This window comes from Oryzias latipes, chromosome 7 (assembly GCF_053564925.1).
Source record: "Oryzias latipes strain Hd-rR chromosome 7, Olatipes_Hd-rR_3.1".
NCBI classification, from domain to species: domain Eukaryota; kingdom Metazoa; phylum Chordata; class Actinopteri; order Beloniformes; family Adrianichthyidae; genus Oryzias; species Oryzias latipes.
This window is the reverse complement of record NC_136243.1, coordinates 24,420,936-24,438,660: the sequence shown is the minus strand read 5'-3', so window position 1 is coordinate 24,438,660 and position 17,725 is coordinate 24,420,936. Positions and strand designations below refer to the sequence as shown.

Here is a 17,725-nt window from a genome sequence, read left to right as displayed (position 1 = left end):
TCCTATTGCAGGAAATGCAAATATTTGCATTATCCAATAATGTTGCCAGGTATGCATTTTAAAGTAAATTATCAAAAAACTGGGAAATCCTCATTGTTCAAAATGTAAAGTTGACATCTGAACGTTAAATCATTTATTTTTTCAGCTTAAATTTATTGAACATCTTTTGAGCAAGTTGGATACGTAATAACCTTCAGATAATTCAAGGAACTCCTTATCTTCAGTTACTTTTAACACACATGGTAGGAATAAATGATCTTCAATAGCATCAGTAATACTAAATGAGCAGTACTTCCAATTGTGCATCACTTTAAATATCTTAACTACAGACATCAATCAAGTCAAAAATATTCCAAATTAGTATATATTCCGAGAAAAGACAGTTTGTCCTGAAAAATAATGAGATTCTTTGGTAAAAAGAGGATTGTTCTTCATGCAAGTAGTATGAATCGAGCAGTAAAACTACTCATAAATATGTTTTTAGTTATGTTCCCTTGAATAGCTGCCTCATATTACCAATTTGTTTACTTTTATCATTTTGTTTGTTGTGTTGGTTCCCAGTCAGAAATGTGGCATAAATAATTTGCAATTCACTCCTTTTCTGTTTTTATATCTACTTCTTTGATCACATTTTTGGAAACAGGGTTGTTGTTAGCAGTACACACTAGTCAGGGCCTAAAGGTTGTTCCAAACGTGTCTATTGGTAAAGTTTTTATTTGTCTATGCTTTTTCATGCTGTTGCTGTATTCATCACTGTTGCATGTCTTTGTGTTTTTTATTTGTGTTGCATGTTTAGCAGCAGCTTAAGATCCCATATCTTATTATTTGTGTTTTATCTTGTCTTCTAAAAAAATAACTGCTTACAGATCTTAAACTAACCAGTGGAAGACAGATTGATTTTTTGTGTGTAACTTGTATAATTCTGCTTTTAGAAATTACTTATACATTTCTTAAATGCTAATTATCAAACTTTTTGGTCTGATGCTATGCTTTGTTTGCTCTGTGTGCTGAGTCAGTAAGAATGAGTGAGTGGACCTATGGGTGGGATACATTGTGTGTAACATCTTTTTCACTGTTTGATTTTTTTAATGCAATGGCTTTAGTTGTTTTACTTTTTTTAAACAAGCATTTCCAACTATTTCTCAAAAACATTGCAAGAAACTAAGTTGATGTGTGATGTTGATGGATGATTTTAACAGTCTTTTTGTGTTTGTGCCCCACTTTTGTCTGTATGCATTTGTTTGTGTTGCCTTCATCTCCATCTTTCTGTGTTGTGTTTGTCATTCACACACCATCTTTGTGCATTTGTGTCTGCTTTTTTTTTTTGCATCTCTTTTTTTGTTTGTATTTCATCACTATTTCTTTATCAGATGAACATTCAAACAGTCAGGCTCTTGAAGATGAGAAAGAGGCTTTTCAACCAAATCTGCCTCAGACTTGCAAAGGACGCTTTCAGGTACTTGTAAAACATCATTTTTTTCTTTATTTTACTTTTTTAAAGTTTAAAAATGCAGCAATCATCCCCTAATCTTCTGTGATCAGGTGACTTTGGTGCCGCAGAGCCCACCCCCAAAAGAGGTGGCATCAGACCGTGTTACTACTCACAGGAAAGTGGGACGATTCTCTGTGACCCAGACTGAGACTAAAAAAGATGACAGGCAAACTGACAGCTCACCCGTGTCTCCTGATTTGGAAAGAGAGCGAAGGAAATTCCGGGCAAAAGAAGGTGATAAAGAAGAGTGTAAGAGAGCTCCATCTATAGCCCACCTGTCTCGGGTTCTTGGCCACAGCCACTCACAGCTCAGCAGCAGTGATGATGATGTTGAGAGCGAACTGGAGAACGAGGAGCTGAGAAAAGAACTGCACAAGCTCAGAGAGAAGTATGTCGCAAAAGAAAACGCTGTTTACATAATTATTTCACAAAACACTGTCTTTTCATCATTTTAGGTTTCCTTTTTTGTGTTTCATATAGCATTCTTTGGTCTCTATCAAATGTTTTTGTCTGTAGGCACATCAAAGAAGTGGTTTCCCTTCAGGCCCAGCAGAACAGAGAGCTTCAGGAGCTGTACAGAAAACTTCGATCTCTAAAAGACCAAAGACAGAGTCTGCCAGCCTCCCTGTCCCGAACACCCCCTCTTTCCACACTTCCCCCTGTTCTATCTCAACGCAGACCCAAGCCAACCAAAACTAAGCTTCGACCCCGGCCTCATTCTCTGATGGATAATAACGGACTTCCTCACTCTGGTCAGTCTTTGTTGTTCTGTTTTATTCTTACATGTTTTCTATATTTTGGATAATGACATGTGAGTATGTTTTGTTTTATGTTATCTTACTTTTACTTGGAACAATGCACACTGATAAACTATAAAAAATGATTAAAAAAACATGTTAGTTAAATGAACTCATGTCTAATTTCCAACGAGATATTTCTGATTTTTTAAACAATTGTTTTATATCATCGACTGATTTCACTAATAATTAACTAAATTTAGTAGCCAGGACTTCGAGGTTATTGTCCAGCAGATTATTGAGTTTCACCTCTAATGTATTTAAGACTCAAGGTCTATTTTCTTCAGTATTTTCTACTGAATAATCCAATCCAAATAATTGCGTCATTGTCATTTGCAGTCATGAATTCTGTAAAGAGTTTTGCCTCGGTTTTACTTTAAAAGCAGTTTTGTTTTTCATGAAGCTTAATCTTTGACTAAATATGACAAGAAAATGATTTAAAGTTTAAAATGATTTTTTAACAGTTCTGCATTTATCTGTCATTAAGGGAAAATTGTAAACCTTTTTTGCTGTTTCCTTTTATAGCAAGGGGTTTCGTAACTTCTTTAATTTTGAAATCGAACTGCTAGGAGCCAGTTTCAATAAAAGTGAGATAAAGATCATTCTACTGTAAAGCATTCATACTGTTCTAAATAAATTTTGTTATTTGTATTAAAAGTATAATGATTTTGATTGACATTTTAATTGCAATTTAATTTGGTAATTAGTTTTTGGACAAACAAATATAACATTGTGATTATATAGTTTGATTGTTAACAATTCCTTCTAGTTTTTTATCTTGGGTTAGAAGTTTTATCAGTTGCATTTTATTGCAATACTCTGTAAATTACTAAAGAGTTTTGATTATTTTTGACAGAAGCCATTATTATTAAGTTATTTTGATTGTATTATTAAGAAAAGGTTTTAGTTGTTGATGTCACATTTTGTTGTTTGCTTTCTCTAAAATACAAGCAAAAAAGTATAACATTGTGGGAGAACGTAAAATCATCAAACCAATCCTCTGTATTGGACTTATCCATTCTGTATGTTCCTTTAATCCTTCAGGGTTTCAACAGTCAAGTGCTTTTTCGGGCAGTGCAGAGGGAGAACTGTCGCCCCTCTGCAAACCAGATCAGTGCACATCCCTACCCCCTAAAAGAGGTAAAAATTATCTCAGAGCTGCTAATCCAGAAATCTTACAACACAATTGGTATTAGGAGCTATTTTATTTTCATCACAGATCACAGTCCTTCAAAGAAAAGCACATTCACAGATGAACTACACAAGCTCGTTGATAACTGGACCAAGGAGTCAGTGGGCACTGCTTCTCCCAAACCTTCTCTGAATCAAATCAAGCAGAGCCAGCAGGAGCAGGGAGGTTGGAGCCAGTCATCAGAGGTGAGATTCGCCTTCATTAAAACCAAAATAATTGTCCCAAAGAATAAATGTGAATTTTACTTTGGTTTCACTTTTTTTTTTAAATAGTATTACTGTACAAAGTAACAAAATAGAGTCAGATACATTTATGTTGTATTCATGTGTAGAGTGAGAAAAAAACAGAACATTTTCTGGATGTTGTGATCACAGACATTTGTTTAAGAAGCTAGAAGTTGTTTTCCATCAGTATTCATTAACATAATGATTCCAGGGGGCTCCACCGGGTTGGTTTCCTACAGGACTGCTTAATCCTCCAGCAGGACCAAAAGCGGGAGAATCCTCCCATTACACAGCTGGAGATAACCTGCCCTCCCCAGGAGCTGCACCCCTGCAAATGCACATGGCTCCAGTTGTGCAGCAAAGCATACACCACCATCAATCTCTCCCCCTTCAACAGATGACTTATCAGCACTCCCAGCAAATACTGCAGCCCCAGATGCAAACTCAAATACACACACTGGCACAGACACCAACAGCTGCCCAGCTTCCCTTCTCACCTAATTATAGTCAACCTTTGCTGCTTTCCCAAACACCTACATCACCTGGGTCCACAACAACATCTCTGCTGCCTGACAGTGGTACGACAGTGTCGAATGATAGCACCGCTTCCACAGCAGGGCCATTTTGTTCCTGTTCCTTGTCGTCATCTACCTGTTCTCCAACTTGCCCAATTGCTGCTCTACCTTCCAGTGCCAAAATTCAACAAACAAACCCCACCTCTACCCTTCCTCTGTGACAGAAATGAATACAACGAAACGCAAGATCCACATGAAGGTCTTAGGGAAATTGCCCAACGGTTAAGGATACAAAGCAGGCCATTTATTTAGTGCCAGATGTTTGTGTGAATGATCTGGGACTTGGATGTAAAAGACAGGAAGCAGATGTACATACAGTGATATTTATGAAACTCAGTAGCTGGGGTTTGTGAATGAAAATGTTTGGATGTCTAAAGTGATAAACACATGTATATGTGTCTACATGGTGTGTTTGAGTGTGTTTTTGTACAACATTTGAGTACATATCACTTTTTTTTCATTCAAATTTCCAAAAGCAGAGAAAGATAAAATATTTTAATGTCGGCCTTTTTGTTTTAATTTGTAAATTGTAGCAACTAAAGGACAGAGTTTTAAAAGTGCAATTAGTGATGGTGATCTAAACTGATCAGCACATATTGATTTGTCTGTAAGACATACCGTTTTTGTACAGGGACTATATCCAAAAGGGATAGCAATTTTTTCATGCTATTTGAAAAAAAAAGCATGTTTACAGGAAAGGATGCTTCTAGCAAATTAAACACTTACCTGAGTACATCTGTTTCCACAGTACAAACAATATACAGCAGTGTTGTGTATGATCCAGCAAGTGCTTTGGATTGTTTCATGTTTTTAATGGAGATTAACACAATCAGAAAAGTTCCTCTTGTGACAGCAACATGGAACATGCTGTCTGTGTTCAGCTGATATATAATTACACTCAGCCTTAGACTGCATGGCCTTATGACTAAATTTACTGGCTGAAGAAGAAATACTTGCACTTGCTGTATTTTCATGACTGTCACAGTGACTCCACAGCAGACTGCAGAGATAATCAGTCATGGTTCAATTTGCTGTCAGTGTTATGTGCATTCATTGGCTTTGGGATTTAGGGAAAGCCTGTTCAAGCTAAGACGAGCTTCAATGCTTATTTGACCCAAAACAGAAAGAAATACATTTTAAAAAAAGTATGACTGAACCGTACTCTTTTACACGTTGCGTGTTTCCTTTCTGTCTGAGCTCAGCAAAACACGTAAATTAAGAAAAAGTTTAAGCCAAGTTATTACTGACCGAGTAGACCATCCCTGTTGCCTTTTCAGTTGACAGCATTGTTTGCAAGTGTGAGTGTAGAAGAGTTTTATGTGGTAGTCTCATGGTGTATATAATCTTGAATTGAAAAATGGTTTCTTTTCTTCAAAGCAGCCTCTCAGATGTCACTGTATACTGACGGAAATGTTTACTCTTGCTATGCTCTCAACATGCTACTTTAAGAGACAAACATGGGGATTTTATATCTTACTGTTTGTAAGTTTGATGTTTAGCACTGCTGTGAGATCCTCACATGCCTAGCTAGAAGCTTTTTTTTTGGCATTCCTTCTTTTCCTGTGAAATGTGTAGTTTTTGACCATCAGCCTTTTACTGCGTGTGAGCCATATCCGTGCTGGAAACACACATCTAAAATTTTTTAGTCTTTAGTTCTTAACAAATTTGTAGACAAACAACAGAAGTTCAAATTTCAGCAACAGATTTGAGTAAAATTCAGTTCTTGGCTTATAAGCTAATTTAGCCATATATTTGCTTGACCATTGATGGTCAAGCTATTTGTTATAATAGCTTACAGTCAAAAGGAGCATTTCTGTTTGATTAGTTGTAAAAGCATTTATTGCAAAACAGAAAACATGAGACGAAAAACATAAACTAATGTTTCTTTTCAATTGGAAAATTTGCATGATTTAAGAATAAAATTCTTCAATATTCTGTACTTTCTTTTCCTGAGAAATTTCACTGATTACAAGTGAAGGTGAAGCACCATCCTGTCATGTCTGACACTGACTTTTATCCAATAAGCTACACTGTAACTGTCAGACTTATGAAGCTGACTTTGTCATTAAAGTGTTACCAAAATGTTATCTAAAAGATGACACTTATTTTTGTATTTTGGAATGAAGTTGTACAGATTGTAAAATTCTGTTCCCATCACTTTATTTCAAAGGTTATTTAAATTAGACAACACTGGTCTTCATCTGTGTTTACATAGGACTCCCTGTCTTGATATACCTCCAAAAGATTGGCAGAAAAGGTTTTTATAGTTCTTTTCTGATAATTAGTCCCCATTTTTTTTACAGTGATGCTATTTCAAAATTATATAAGAGAATGTCACCAGCATTCCTGCTGCACTACTCGGCAAACACTATACTGAAATGAAAACAATAGTAATCTGGGGAGTCCTACAATGGCATTGCACATTGTAAACCATTTATATTTGAGAATGAAAAGAAGAGAAGAGATTAAAGTATGTTGCTGATGATTTAGCCTATGTAAATTGTAACTTTTTTTTGTAACTAACCAAAATAAATGCTTTGGCAATGGGGTGTGTGTGCTGTTGGCTTTTTGTCAGATATGGAGGGTGGAAAAGCTTGTGAGAAATACCTGTGTTTTTTTGGAAGTTCATGGTCTCTAATGGCCTTAAAACTCAACTCCATACTCTGATAGTAAACATACATCATTACGCAGACAGTAGTGTAATCAGTTTGACACAAACAGTCCGACCTGCAAAATTACTTGTATTTCCAAATGGGCCTACTGTCTGAAGTACTGAACTGCATTTATTTATTTTTTGTCTTGTATAGAGATTTCCACATATAAATTCAGGGATATAAATAATAAAAAGCAAATAAATGAATTTATTGGTTTCCCTATAAACATACAGATAAATTACTTTAAAATTACTAAGTGGTGACAACAAGCACATAAGGGCAAAAAGAATGGTTTTATAACTAATAAAAATTACTTGTGAAAAAATAATTACAGTACACATTTGTTTTTATGTTGATTTTAAATTATCAAATATTTTATTTTATATATATTTGCATGTTTTTTCATGATATGTGTATATGTATAGTAATTCAACAAGTGATCAAAAATTTGTCTTTGGCCTTCTCCCTCCCCCATGTGCTCTTTCAGAATGTTAACAACTTTATTGTTCCTACAACGGATGACAGAAGCGAACAACGGTCTGACGTTATCCCCTTTGAAATGGCGTTGATGGCCTCAAAGGCGATGTTACTTTTAATCATTGCTGTCGTTTAGACTGCTTCAGCTTTCTTTCTTTTTAGCTTCAGCGTCAATATTTTGATCAGATTTTATTATGTTGGAATTTTTAAGTTTATAAACAAAAATGTGGTAAAGCAAATTATTGATATTTGGTGTTACATAATAAGGCCGCAGCTGCCCCAAGCTTGCGTAGAGATTACAACCGCCTTTCAATGCTAGGACTAGCATCAAAGCTACATATCGGTGAGTTTCTAGTGGTTAACTTTAGTCTACACTTCTTTAGTAACTGTAAAGGAGCTGTTTTTACTTTATCAGATTAATCTATCTCAGTTTGTAATAAAAACATTTGTTTTAAAATGTAATATTTCGGTAAGCTAGCTACATTGTTTGCTAACTTGGCTAACGTTAGCTTGCTCGCTGTTTATGTCGTTTAACGTTGCCCTACAGTGTGTTTACAAACAGCCATGTATAGATACACCTGCTAATTCGTGAACATTATTAACTCTTAAGCTGAACTCGCTATTCATATGAGTGAACTTTGCAGTTGTGTGATATAGTTACTTCGTTGTTGTGTTCTGAAATTATTTGTTGCAAATTTATTTCTTAATATTGTAGGACTTTATCAGATTAGCATTGTTTTGTTGCATTGGTTCTTTTTGTTATGAGCGAAACAAATTTTAGCCAGATTTTTATAGAACATGGATTATTCATGTACTCTTTCACGTCAAATGTCCAGCGAGTTCAAATATGTTTGTTTTTCTTCTTGCCAGGTTCTGAAGGAAAACGAGCTGACAGTGGCTATACATAAATACTTTTCAGTGCATTTGTATATTACTGTTAGATTCTCTGACTTGCCACTCTCCTGAATCAGATTTGGAAACCATTTTTTGTTTTATGTTCTTTTATATTTTATAAATTCGTCCTTAAAACATGGCATCAGTGCCAGTGTACTGCTTGTGTCGACTCCCTTATGATGTGACACGATTCATGATTGAATGCGACATTTGTCAAGACTGGTTTCATGGAAGGTGAGTTATTTTCTAGTCATTATAATTACAATGTCTTACTAAGACTGACATTTTTATTTTAAAGTAATATTTTTTTATTGCTTTATTTTCTAAAATGTAATAGGTGTTGATCTAAAATTTGTTATTCAATTACCTAGTGTGGCTAAATATCTTTTGTGGGTTTTCTGTGCAGCTGTGTTGGAGTGGAAGAGGACAAAGCAGCTGAAATTGACCTGTACCACTGCCCAAACTGTCAGGTCACACACGGGCCATCTGTCAGTAAGTGTCTTTGTTCTTTTTCTATGTGACTGAGAAGTCGTTTTCTTGCTGTTACACCACAGTAGTTTAAATTATCATAATTGTTAGACCTGCCCAATCTGTGTGTTGTCTGTTTTCTAAGTGCGCAAACGCCGTGGCGGCAATAAACAGACAGATGGAAGTGCTGCAGCATTAAGAGATCCAAGTCGGCCTGTAAAGACGGGAAGTCCACAGTTTGTCAGAGAGCTGAGGAGCCGTACATTCCCAAAGTAAGACTGTGTAAATCAGTTAAACAAATTTGCGATCCCAAATAAAAATATATATAAATGCATAAATAAAATGAACACTGGATTTCTTATGTTTGGTTTGATTTTTTTTTCATTTGATTATTTTTTTTATCATTATTGATGTAATGAATTTAAGATATTTTTATAGTTGTACCCAAATGTTCCCTATTCATTTAACTAAAATGAATGGCAGGTAAAAGCTACTTGAAATGACTGAAAAACAACAATAAATTTCCCTCTGGATTATTAGAGCACGGTGATTCGATCTGATTGATACTTTGGCAGTTGTTGATTTAACTGGTCTTCCTACTTCATAACATTTTCCTTGTTAATGTATCTTTTTTAAATTGCAGATTTCCACTTGTTTGCTGGCACTCATTGTCTCCCTTTTTTTGTGTGATGTGGTTACAGTGCAGATGAAATCTTGCTAAAGCCATCAGGGGCACAACTGACTGTGGAATTCTTGGAAGAGCACTCATTCAGTGTCCCTGTCATGGTCTTGAGGCGCGATGGGTTAGGCATGACCCTTCCTCCAGCTTCGTTTAGCGTTTCTGATATAGAGCACCACATTGGTAATTTTTTTAACATTTATGTACCAGATTCAAATTAATGGCTTGATATTGTTACATTTTTCTTTGTGGCGTGGGTGTTGATATTAAATCCTCTTCATATTTTTCTAAATCCTCTTCCATTGCAGGTCCAGATAAAGAAATTGATGTGATTGATGTGTGTCGGCAATGTGATCTGAAGATGAGACTAGGAGACTTTGTTGAATATTACAACAGCCCTAACAGAGACAGGGTACTCAACGTCATTAGTCTGGAGTTTTCTGAGACTAGGTGCACATTTTTGACTTTACTTATCTGATATCTTGAGAAGCACAATGAACATTTAAATGAACTGGATTACAATTTCAGTGTGGAAGCTGAGCTGTTGAAAACTTAAGCTATGCATTTACTTTTTAGGCTCTCTAACCTGGTAGAAACTCCCAAAATAGTGAGGAAACTGTCATGGGTGGAAAACCTCTGGCCTGAAGAGTCTGTTTTTGAGCGCCCTAATGTCCAGAAGTACTGTTTGATGGGAGTAAAAGACAGCTACACAGACTTTCACATTGATTTTGGAGGCACCTCAGTATGGTACCATGTCTTGAGGGTAAGAGAAATATGTTTAGATTATATCTTTTAGTTTTAATCCTTTATTGTTTTGTTTTTTTACTTAAAGCTTTTCCTTTGTGTTCACTCAGGGGGAGAAAATCTTCTACCTGATTTCTCCAACTCCAGCCAACCTGGCCCTATTTGAACAGTGGAACTCCTCTTCTAACCAGAATGAGATGTTTTTTGGAGACCAGGTTGATATGTGCTACAAGTGTTCCGTGAAACAGGGAAACACACTGTTCATACCAACTGGTAAGCAGCACATGCTTGTTTTGACAACTATTTGCAATTAAACATCCTTTAAAGTCTACCAACTAGATTACCGGTATATGGATTAGATCTGTGTTAAATCTTGAAATAAGACTAACAGAAGTTGACAGGATTTTTATAAATAGAATAGATATAGAATAACAGAATGATGTAAATTTCTTCCTGTTTGATAAATAAAACATGCACACATTTCTAAATTAGGCTTTGTTTTTCTATGTATAGGGGGAAGTAGTTGTCAGTCACAAAATCTGCAAATTGTCTCACTTTGAAAAAATAGATATATAATGTTCATCCACGTTACACTTCAACTGTGTGAGACAGAATGTAAAATCAAACTCCAGGTAATCCCATTGTATGATAATTCAAGAATTGATTAACTTTACAGAATCTTTTAAAGTGAGACATCCTGCAGAACCAGAGACAGTGAAATACTTTTTTTTGCCCCTGTGTGCTTGGTTAAAGTACATAGTATATTAGTTTGCACTTCACTCAAAATCAATGTTTTGAGGCAGCACAGTTTTAAGGTTTACCAAAAATAAGATACGAATAAAATACAAAGAGAATTCGCTCAGCACTCACAGGTTGCTGCCGTTATGACTGCTAGAAGGGAGGAAGAGAGAAGCGGACAGAGCATCAACTTAAATAGACTTGACGCACTGAGACCAGAAGACATACAAATGCCTCTGATGCTGATATGAATAGGTAAAGCAGTCTGCAGGCAACTGTACGAAAGGGGAGATGCAGATAAAAGTAGTTTGGATTTTTTGTTTTGTTGGATATTGGAATCTGTGCAAATGCTATCATTCATCATCTGAGCTCTTTTTGCCAAGTAGTCACAATAAGAAAACATCTTTACAAAAAATATAAATATGATTATTTTTTTTATGCAGTGCTGTATGACCTAATATATATGTTTCTCTTCAGGATGGATTCATGCAGTGTTGACTCCAGTTGATTGCCTGGCTTTTGGAGGAAACTTCTTGCATAGTCTCAACATTGATATGCAGATCAGGTTAGTTTCTTCAGAAGATCTTGCACTATGTATTAGAATTTGAATTGACAAAAAAGTATACGATTTATCCAACCATATTTTCTAATGCTTTAAGCTTTTTGTTGTGTATTTTGCTATTACTGAGCCTTCATTTATCGATAACAAGATACATATTAATGGTTAATTTTGAAGTCACGGTTAACTAATATTCTCTTGGGAAAAAACTGATCAGTTTTTTTCTTTTCTCTCTTTCCCTTTTAGGGCTTATGAAATAGAGAAGAGGTTAAGTACAGCAGAGTTGTTTAAATTTCCCAACTTTGAAACAGTTTGTTGGTATGCTGGCAAACATCTGCTCGATACCTTAAGAGGTAAACATTGTATTACCTATGTTTGTGTTCATATTAAATTCTCATATACTCTTTAATTTATAATATCCTAAGTTTAAGTCAAATGAAATAGCACATTTGGGATTCTAACATCATTATTTTTATTCTGTGGTATCTTTCAGGTCTGAGGGAAAACCGGAGACACCCTGCGAGTTATCTCATTAATGGAGCCAAGGCCTTGAATAATTCCTTCCGCTCCTGGACTCGTAAAGAGGTAAAAAGTGCTTCTCACAGTTCACACTTGTGAGTGGAATGGTCAGCTTGAGTGTTGTCCAGCTCCAAGCAGTCGTGTTATTATGGATACGTTGACAGAATGGTGTTAACTTTCTTCGTCCATTATTTGTGTTGAATATAACAGACGCATTTTCACAATATAGTCGGTAAATTATGTATAACAACTTATTGTCAATGGCTTCATAACTTAAGTACTTACAATGTCTTGGTGGATGTGAAAATATCAACAAATGAATCATTGTTTAGGCCTTAGGAGACCATGAGGTGGAGATTCCTGAGACCATCAATACTCAGACACTCGTGAAGGACTTGGCCAAGGAGATTCGCATGGTTGAGGTACACACACCCCCATACCCACACACACACATACTTTTACTACACTAAGCGACAGTACTGCTAGGATCCCCCTTTGCTACAAGGTTTAAAAGTTATTTTTAACTGCTAAATTAAAGTTGTAAATATGAAAATTAATTGAAATATAATTTACATTCATATTAAAGAAATTCAGAATTTAGTTTTTAGTTAAAAAGTGTGTAATTTCACTTTTTACTGCATACCTGAACAGCTAGTTTATCAAAGTACTACATTCAAATTCAACATACTTTTTTCATGGTGTTGCAAAACATTCCCTGTTATTTCTATTTAAACATGAAAGAAACAAATGCAAATGTGAGACTATTTATTTATTTAATTTTTGTATACATTCAATTAGCGGCCAGCTTTTCATCAAAGTAATTTTTTTGGGTGTGGTAAGCAAGGGCCTTGACTTTTTATGACCAAGATGGAGCACACACTCGAGAAGCTTGAACAAAACCATTAAAAAAAACTGTTACTCAAAGATGATTTTTTTTTTTCACAGCTCTCAATCATATTTTATTTTTCAGGACATCTTTCAACAGAATATTTCCCGCTCTGGGTCTCAGTTTCCTGGTGGACCAATCTCAAAAGCTCCTCTGAGCACCTCTCAGAACTCTGGACGCCCCCCTGGAAAAAAGAAAGGGCCAAAACCCAAGGATGCAACGGTGGTTCTTGGGTCCCCAGCAACCAAAAAGAAGAGTCAGAAGGGTTTAACTAAAGTAGAGCCAGGAGAACTCGATCTTATTGAGATTCATACCAAACATACTCTCAAAAAATTTCAGCCTGGAAAATCCAAACACAAGAACAAGGTATGGAATCTGTAACAATGTAATAACAGTTGCACATGTTTTTATTTTAGAATCTTTTTTGAAAAGCTTGATTTGACTATTTTATTTAACAGTTGGAGCTTCCTATTGATGATTTTGAAGGGAACCTCAAGAAAAGTAAACTAAAGCTTGTGTTGACAAATGGAAAAATCCAAGGGTAATTAAGCATTGGAGCAAGTTCTGATATCTTTCATTTTAATGCCCTACAAAACATAATGTTCTTGTCTTCTTTTGCTCAGTAAAAAGGACGGAAGTAGCAATGGAGCCGGAAATGCTCGGAACTACAAGCATCTCGCCACAGAGGGCTCCAGTCTTTCTGATTTGGAATCAGAGGAAGAGTTGCAGATTGATGAGACCCCACCTCCACGGCGCAAGTCTGCAGGACTTGACAAGAAAAAGAAACTAATCGGCACGTATTTGATTCAGTTCAATCACATGGTTTGAAGCCATTCAGCTACTGCTAACTGCAATTGTTAAAATGATTTTCCAGGTCTTCCTAGAAAGTTACCTCGAGCAAAACCGTGTTCTGATCCCAATCGCATTAGAGAGCCAGGAGAAGTTGACTTTGATATTGAGGTGAGGGTTTTGTTTTTTTAAATAAGGATTTATTGAGGCGTTTTTAATTGTTTTCACGTTTAGGCTCTGTTTTCTTCTTGTTAGCCACGTTGCACAGTTTCAAAGGGTGCTAAGATTATTTCATCATTGTTTAGTAGCAATTATTGACACTCGTCAATGTTGGCTAACTTGACAAGTTGCTGCTTTTATGAGGACAGGAATTGCATACTAGAACGGTACCATAAGTCTAACATATTTATGTTTGTGGCTTCAGGAGGATTACACCACTGATGAAGAAGCAATGGCTGCTCATGGAGTGCAGGGAGGTGCAGGAGGCATCCTAGACTTATTAAAGGCCAGCAAGCAAGTTGCCGGCTTAGATTCTGCAACACTCAGGTTCCATTAAGGCTTGAACTTGTTAGCTATGTACATTTGTAAAAGCATAACAATATTTTCTTTGTAAATTATTTGTTCTAATTTTCATGTGTTTTTCTTTCAGTGAGGAAGCCCCAGCCTCTCCCAGCACTCGAGACGCGATACAGGGTATGCTTTCTATGGCCAACCCTCCTTCCTCGTCATCCTCCTCCTCTTCTTCATCACCCGTATCTATTTCTGGGGGCCTAACAGAAGGATTAGGGGTCATGAAGGAAAAGGGAGGTAGAGCCATTTGGGTAACTGGAGGGGTAAAGAAGACAGCAAATCCTGAGAAAAAACCTGTCATCCAGCGACCTGGAAAAAGGACGATTAAAAGGCCGGCGCGTCATCTCAGTGATGAAGACAGCCCAGATGAGCAAGAGACATTAGGAACCTGTTTTAAAGATTCTGATTATGGTAAGATTCACAGGGATTTCAATTTGCTGCTGTACAAATAATGAAACGCAATTTAAAGTATGTTCTTAATTTAATAACAGACAAATAATGTATATTGACTATATACATATATATATTTTTAAGTGTACCCTTCCTTGGAGTCAGACGAGGAAGATTATACCAGCAAAACTAAGATGAAGCGTAAAAAAAATTGGGACGACACACCTTGGAGCCCAAAAGGTACCCGACTGAAGCAGAGCAAAAAGTCAGATCTGATTTTGTTTAACCTTTGTTGGTTAATCTCTCAATCTGTTTTCTTTTTTTCCTTTCTGTAGCACGAGTAATGCCTACTCTTCCTAAACAAGACAGACCACCCAGAGAAGGAGCTCGAGTTGCTTCCGTAGAAACTGGCCTTGCGGCTGCTGCCGCCAAGTTGGCTCAGCAGGTAACTTGGGCAAAAATTGAGTGTGGTCTTGAAAGAATAACAGGAATTTAAGTGCAGTTTACAACGTCCCTTTTTGTGATTTAGGAGCAACAAAAGCCTGCGAAAAGGAAGTACAGCAAAAGACAACGGCCTCCACCTGTTGCTCCACCTCCTCCTGTGCAGAGTGAGCCTGCCCCGCCCTCACCTACACCAGTTTCAGAGTCTGCAGAAGATGCCAGCCCTGACAGAAGGATGGATTATTACTCTGCCAGTCTGCTAGACCATGAATACACAGCTGGACCAGGACCTTTTGGCTCTGGAGGTCCACGAGGCAGCGGAGCCATGGCTCCTGGTGTGTTTTTAACTTCTCGAAGACATTCCCTGTCACCTCAAAACACCAGTTCCCATTCAGGTGCATCCCCTGCTGGTTTAACCAGCCAAGGGGTAACAGGAGTTGGTCAAGGTAGGCACAAGCTTTGCTAATTTTTCAAATTAAAAAGTTTTGTATTTCTTTAACATTGTTTCCTTCTTTGTGATACTAGGCAAACGTCCAAAGAAAGGACTTGCCACTGCAAAACAGAGACTTGGAAAAATTCTGAAAATTCATCGCAATGGTAAACTACTCCTCTGAGAGAAATGGGATTAAAGACCTTGTACAAATGAAAAAATACCTTTTTCAAGTAAGCTTGAAGGATATAATTGTCTATATTTTTTACTTTTTATAAATGTATTCACTCTTTTTAATTAATATTGAACTCATATCTTGTCCTTCACTAGTTACTTTGTTTGCACTTGTGTTTAACTTTGTCAAGGCATTTTCAAAGACAAATATGACATTTAAAGGGCTCTTACGCACTAAACCAACATCAAAAAGTCAGCTAACACAACAAAAGAATCAACAGTGACTTGTCCTTTAGGGATTAATTACAAAGATGTAACTTGAATCTGGTAAAAAATTTAAAAAATAACTTAAACCTGCTTTACTGTAAGAAAGCACAGTTTCGTTGTGTGCTAGAGGACAGAGTTTTGTGCTAAAAATTGAGATGAAGTCTGTATATTGTTTTTAGGTTAGATAACATGCAAAACCAATAAAGCTTGTAGTTCATTTAATGTTTTAATTACAATTAGTTTTTTTTAGCCAATCAGTTCAAATTAGCTTCATTCTTTAGATTTGTATGGTAAACTTAATCTGTTCTTTATGATACAAGTGAAAAACATTTGGACTATAAAACACTGTTAATGGAACTTCAACACATGGATATTAAAGAAACGGTCAAATATTTGGTTGAAATATATTTGAAAAAGTTAGCTTATAGTTTTGATGTTTTATTACAAACCAAAGAGAGCAAATCACCAACTTTTTTTTTTCAACAAATAATTGTTGGCTTGGTGTAAAAGGCCCAGGTAAAGAGTATTTTTTTTTTGTATATTTGTGTAGTAATTCATTTTAAAACATTTGAAAATTATAAAAATAATTTGAAAATATGTGGATATTTTACATTTGTTTGTTTTTTTTATTTCATTTTTTTCTTTTTTGTTGGCAGTGGTTATTTTAGAGCTTGTATTTACATTGTACGACACGTTTGGCAGTTTTTAAAGGGAAAGAAAACATGTTGGACTGAGTATGTCTCTAGGTACTCTTTATTTCGTTGTAGACCATATTTTTATTTACATGTACAAAGTCATTGTAAAGAATGATTTCATGTGGATCTAACTTTTACCATTTTATTTTTTATGAGTGTTAATGAAGGGCAAAGAAAAGGTAGCAAAACTCCACTTTATGCAGACAGATCTTCATTTTGGGAGCTCTAAATGTGAGACCACGCTATCAGAATTTTATTTATTTTTTTCATATTTATTAACATAGAGTTTTTGAGGTATTTTTTTTTGTTTTTTACATGTTTTCTGTACTGTAATTATTTTTAAACCAATTTAAACATACAAATTCCCACCCATGACAATGTAACATGTTTTAACAAGTTCTTTGATTGTGATTGTAAATATTTGTAAAAATATATAGATATATGTGTATATGTAAATATACTGTATATCTTCTTTGAAGAACAGTTTTTTTTAATTGGTGGATAATGATCATTTTTTTCAGCATGTTGCCATAATTGGAGCATTGAGTGGCATTGGCAGCACCCTTGGGTCAGATGTAATGATTTGCTTTCCTATTATAGAATGTACTAACCATAAAATCTTGAATGAAACAACAGTCAAATGAATAATTTCAGTGAGGATTGTAAATAAATGTTTAAACCTCAGTTTCTTTTGTAGCTATAAAGAACTTTTCAAAATAACTTGTACATGACACAACACTGTAATAGGACTCTTTTTTTTTTTTTTTTTTTTATACATATTTGTATGCCGTCACTGTTATTCTTTGTTCATGCTAGTTAGTGTAATATTGAAAGTTTGCTTGAAAACAAAATTGCCCTTGATAAGTTTAGTTAATTTAGTTTCCTGATAGTTTTTTATAGTCTCATTTGTGTTGTATTACCTGTATCTGAAACAATATGTTTTTAATATGATTTGGAAAAAGATAAACTTAAGCTTGGGCTAAATCTGCACATCTGAGTTTTTTTTTTATGACAAAATACCCAGAAATGTTTTAGTGGCTACGTCAGGGGTGTTTAAAAGTTCACTTGGCG

At 35.6% G+C, this 17,725-nt stretch overlaps 2 protein-coding genes across 6 annotated transcripts in view; both read left to right on the top strand.

The window, feature by feature from the left end:
* Window positions 1-6,828, top strand: part of wnk3 (WNK lysine deficient protein kinase 3) — a 36,928-nt gene extending 30,100 nt beyond the window's left edge. For 2 of the 4 annotated variants that reach the window (XM_011477061.4, XM_011477060.4), the window contains exons 20-25: window positions 1,371-1,456; window positions 1,543-1,880; window positions 2,009-2,244; window positions 3,334-3,429; window positions 3,509-3,666; window positions 3,917-6,828. In XM_011477061.4, the coding sequence (XP_011475363.1) occupies window positions 1,371-1,456; window positions 1,543-1,880; window positions 2,009-2,244; window positions 3,334-3,429; window positions 3,509-3,666; window positions 3,917-4,441 (1,439 nt within the window). In that variant the 3' untranslated portion in view covers window positions 4,442-6,828. Of the gene's footprint in view, window positions 1-796; window positions 873-1,370; window positions 1,457-1,542; window positions 1,881-2,008; window positions 2,245-3,333; window positions 3,430-3,508; window positions 3,667-3,916 lie in introns of those variants that run through there. The other 2 variants (XR_013657518.1, XM_078950654.1) reach the window with 2 other exon arrangements.
* Window positions 6,829-7,439: 611 nt separating this feature from the next.
* phf8 (PHD finger protein 8) lies at window positions 7,440-17,638 on the top strand. 2 transcript variants are annotated; one of them, XM_011477064.4, is made up of 23 exons: window positions 7,440-7,754; window positions 8,282-8,539; window positions 8,712-8,797; window positions 8,919-9,045; window positions 9,475-9,635; window positions 9,761-9,902; window positions 10,029-10,215; window positions 10,307-10,469; window positions 11,412-11,499; window positions 11,740-11,846; window positions 11,987-12,078; window positions 12,345-12,434; window positions 12,983-13,264; window positions 13,357-13,439; window positions 13,522-13,691; window positions 13,773-13,858; window positions 14,112-14,233; window positions 14,337-14,380; window positions 14,465-14,668; window positions 14,792-14,887; window positions 14,983-15,092; window positions 15,177-15,534; window positions 15,614-17,638. In XM_011477064.4, the coding sequence occupies exons 2-23, from the start codon at window positions 8,442-8,444 to the stop codon at window positions 15,700-15,702; spliced, it is 2,985 nt and encodes a 994-aa protein (XP_011475366.1). In that variant the 5' UTR covers window positions 7,440-7,754; window positions 8,282-8,441; the 3' UTR covers window positions 15,703-17,638. The 2 variants fall into 2 exon arrangements, with proteins under 2 accessions (XP_011475366.1, XP_004070483.1); XM_004070435.5 differs by having other exon boundaries at window positions 14,337-14,668.
* The last annotated feature ends 87 nt before the right edge of the window (window positions 17,639-17,725 follow it).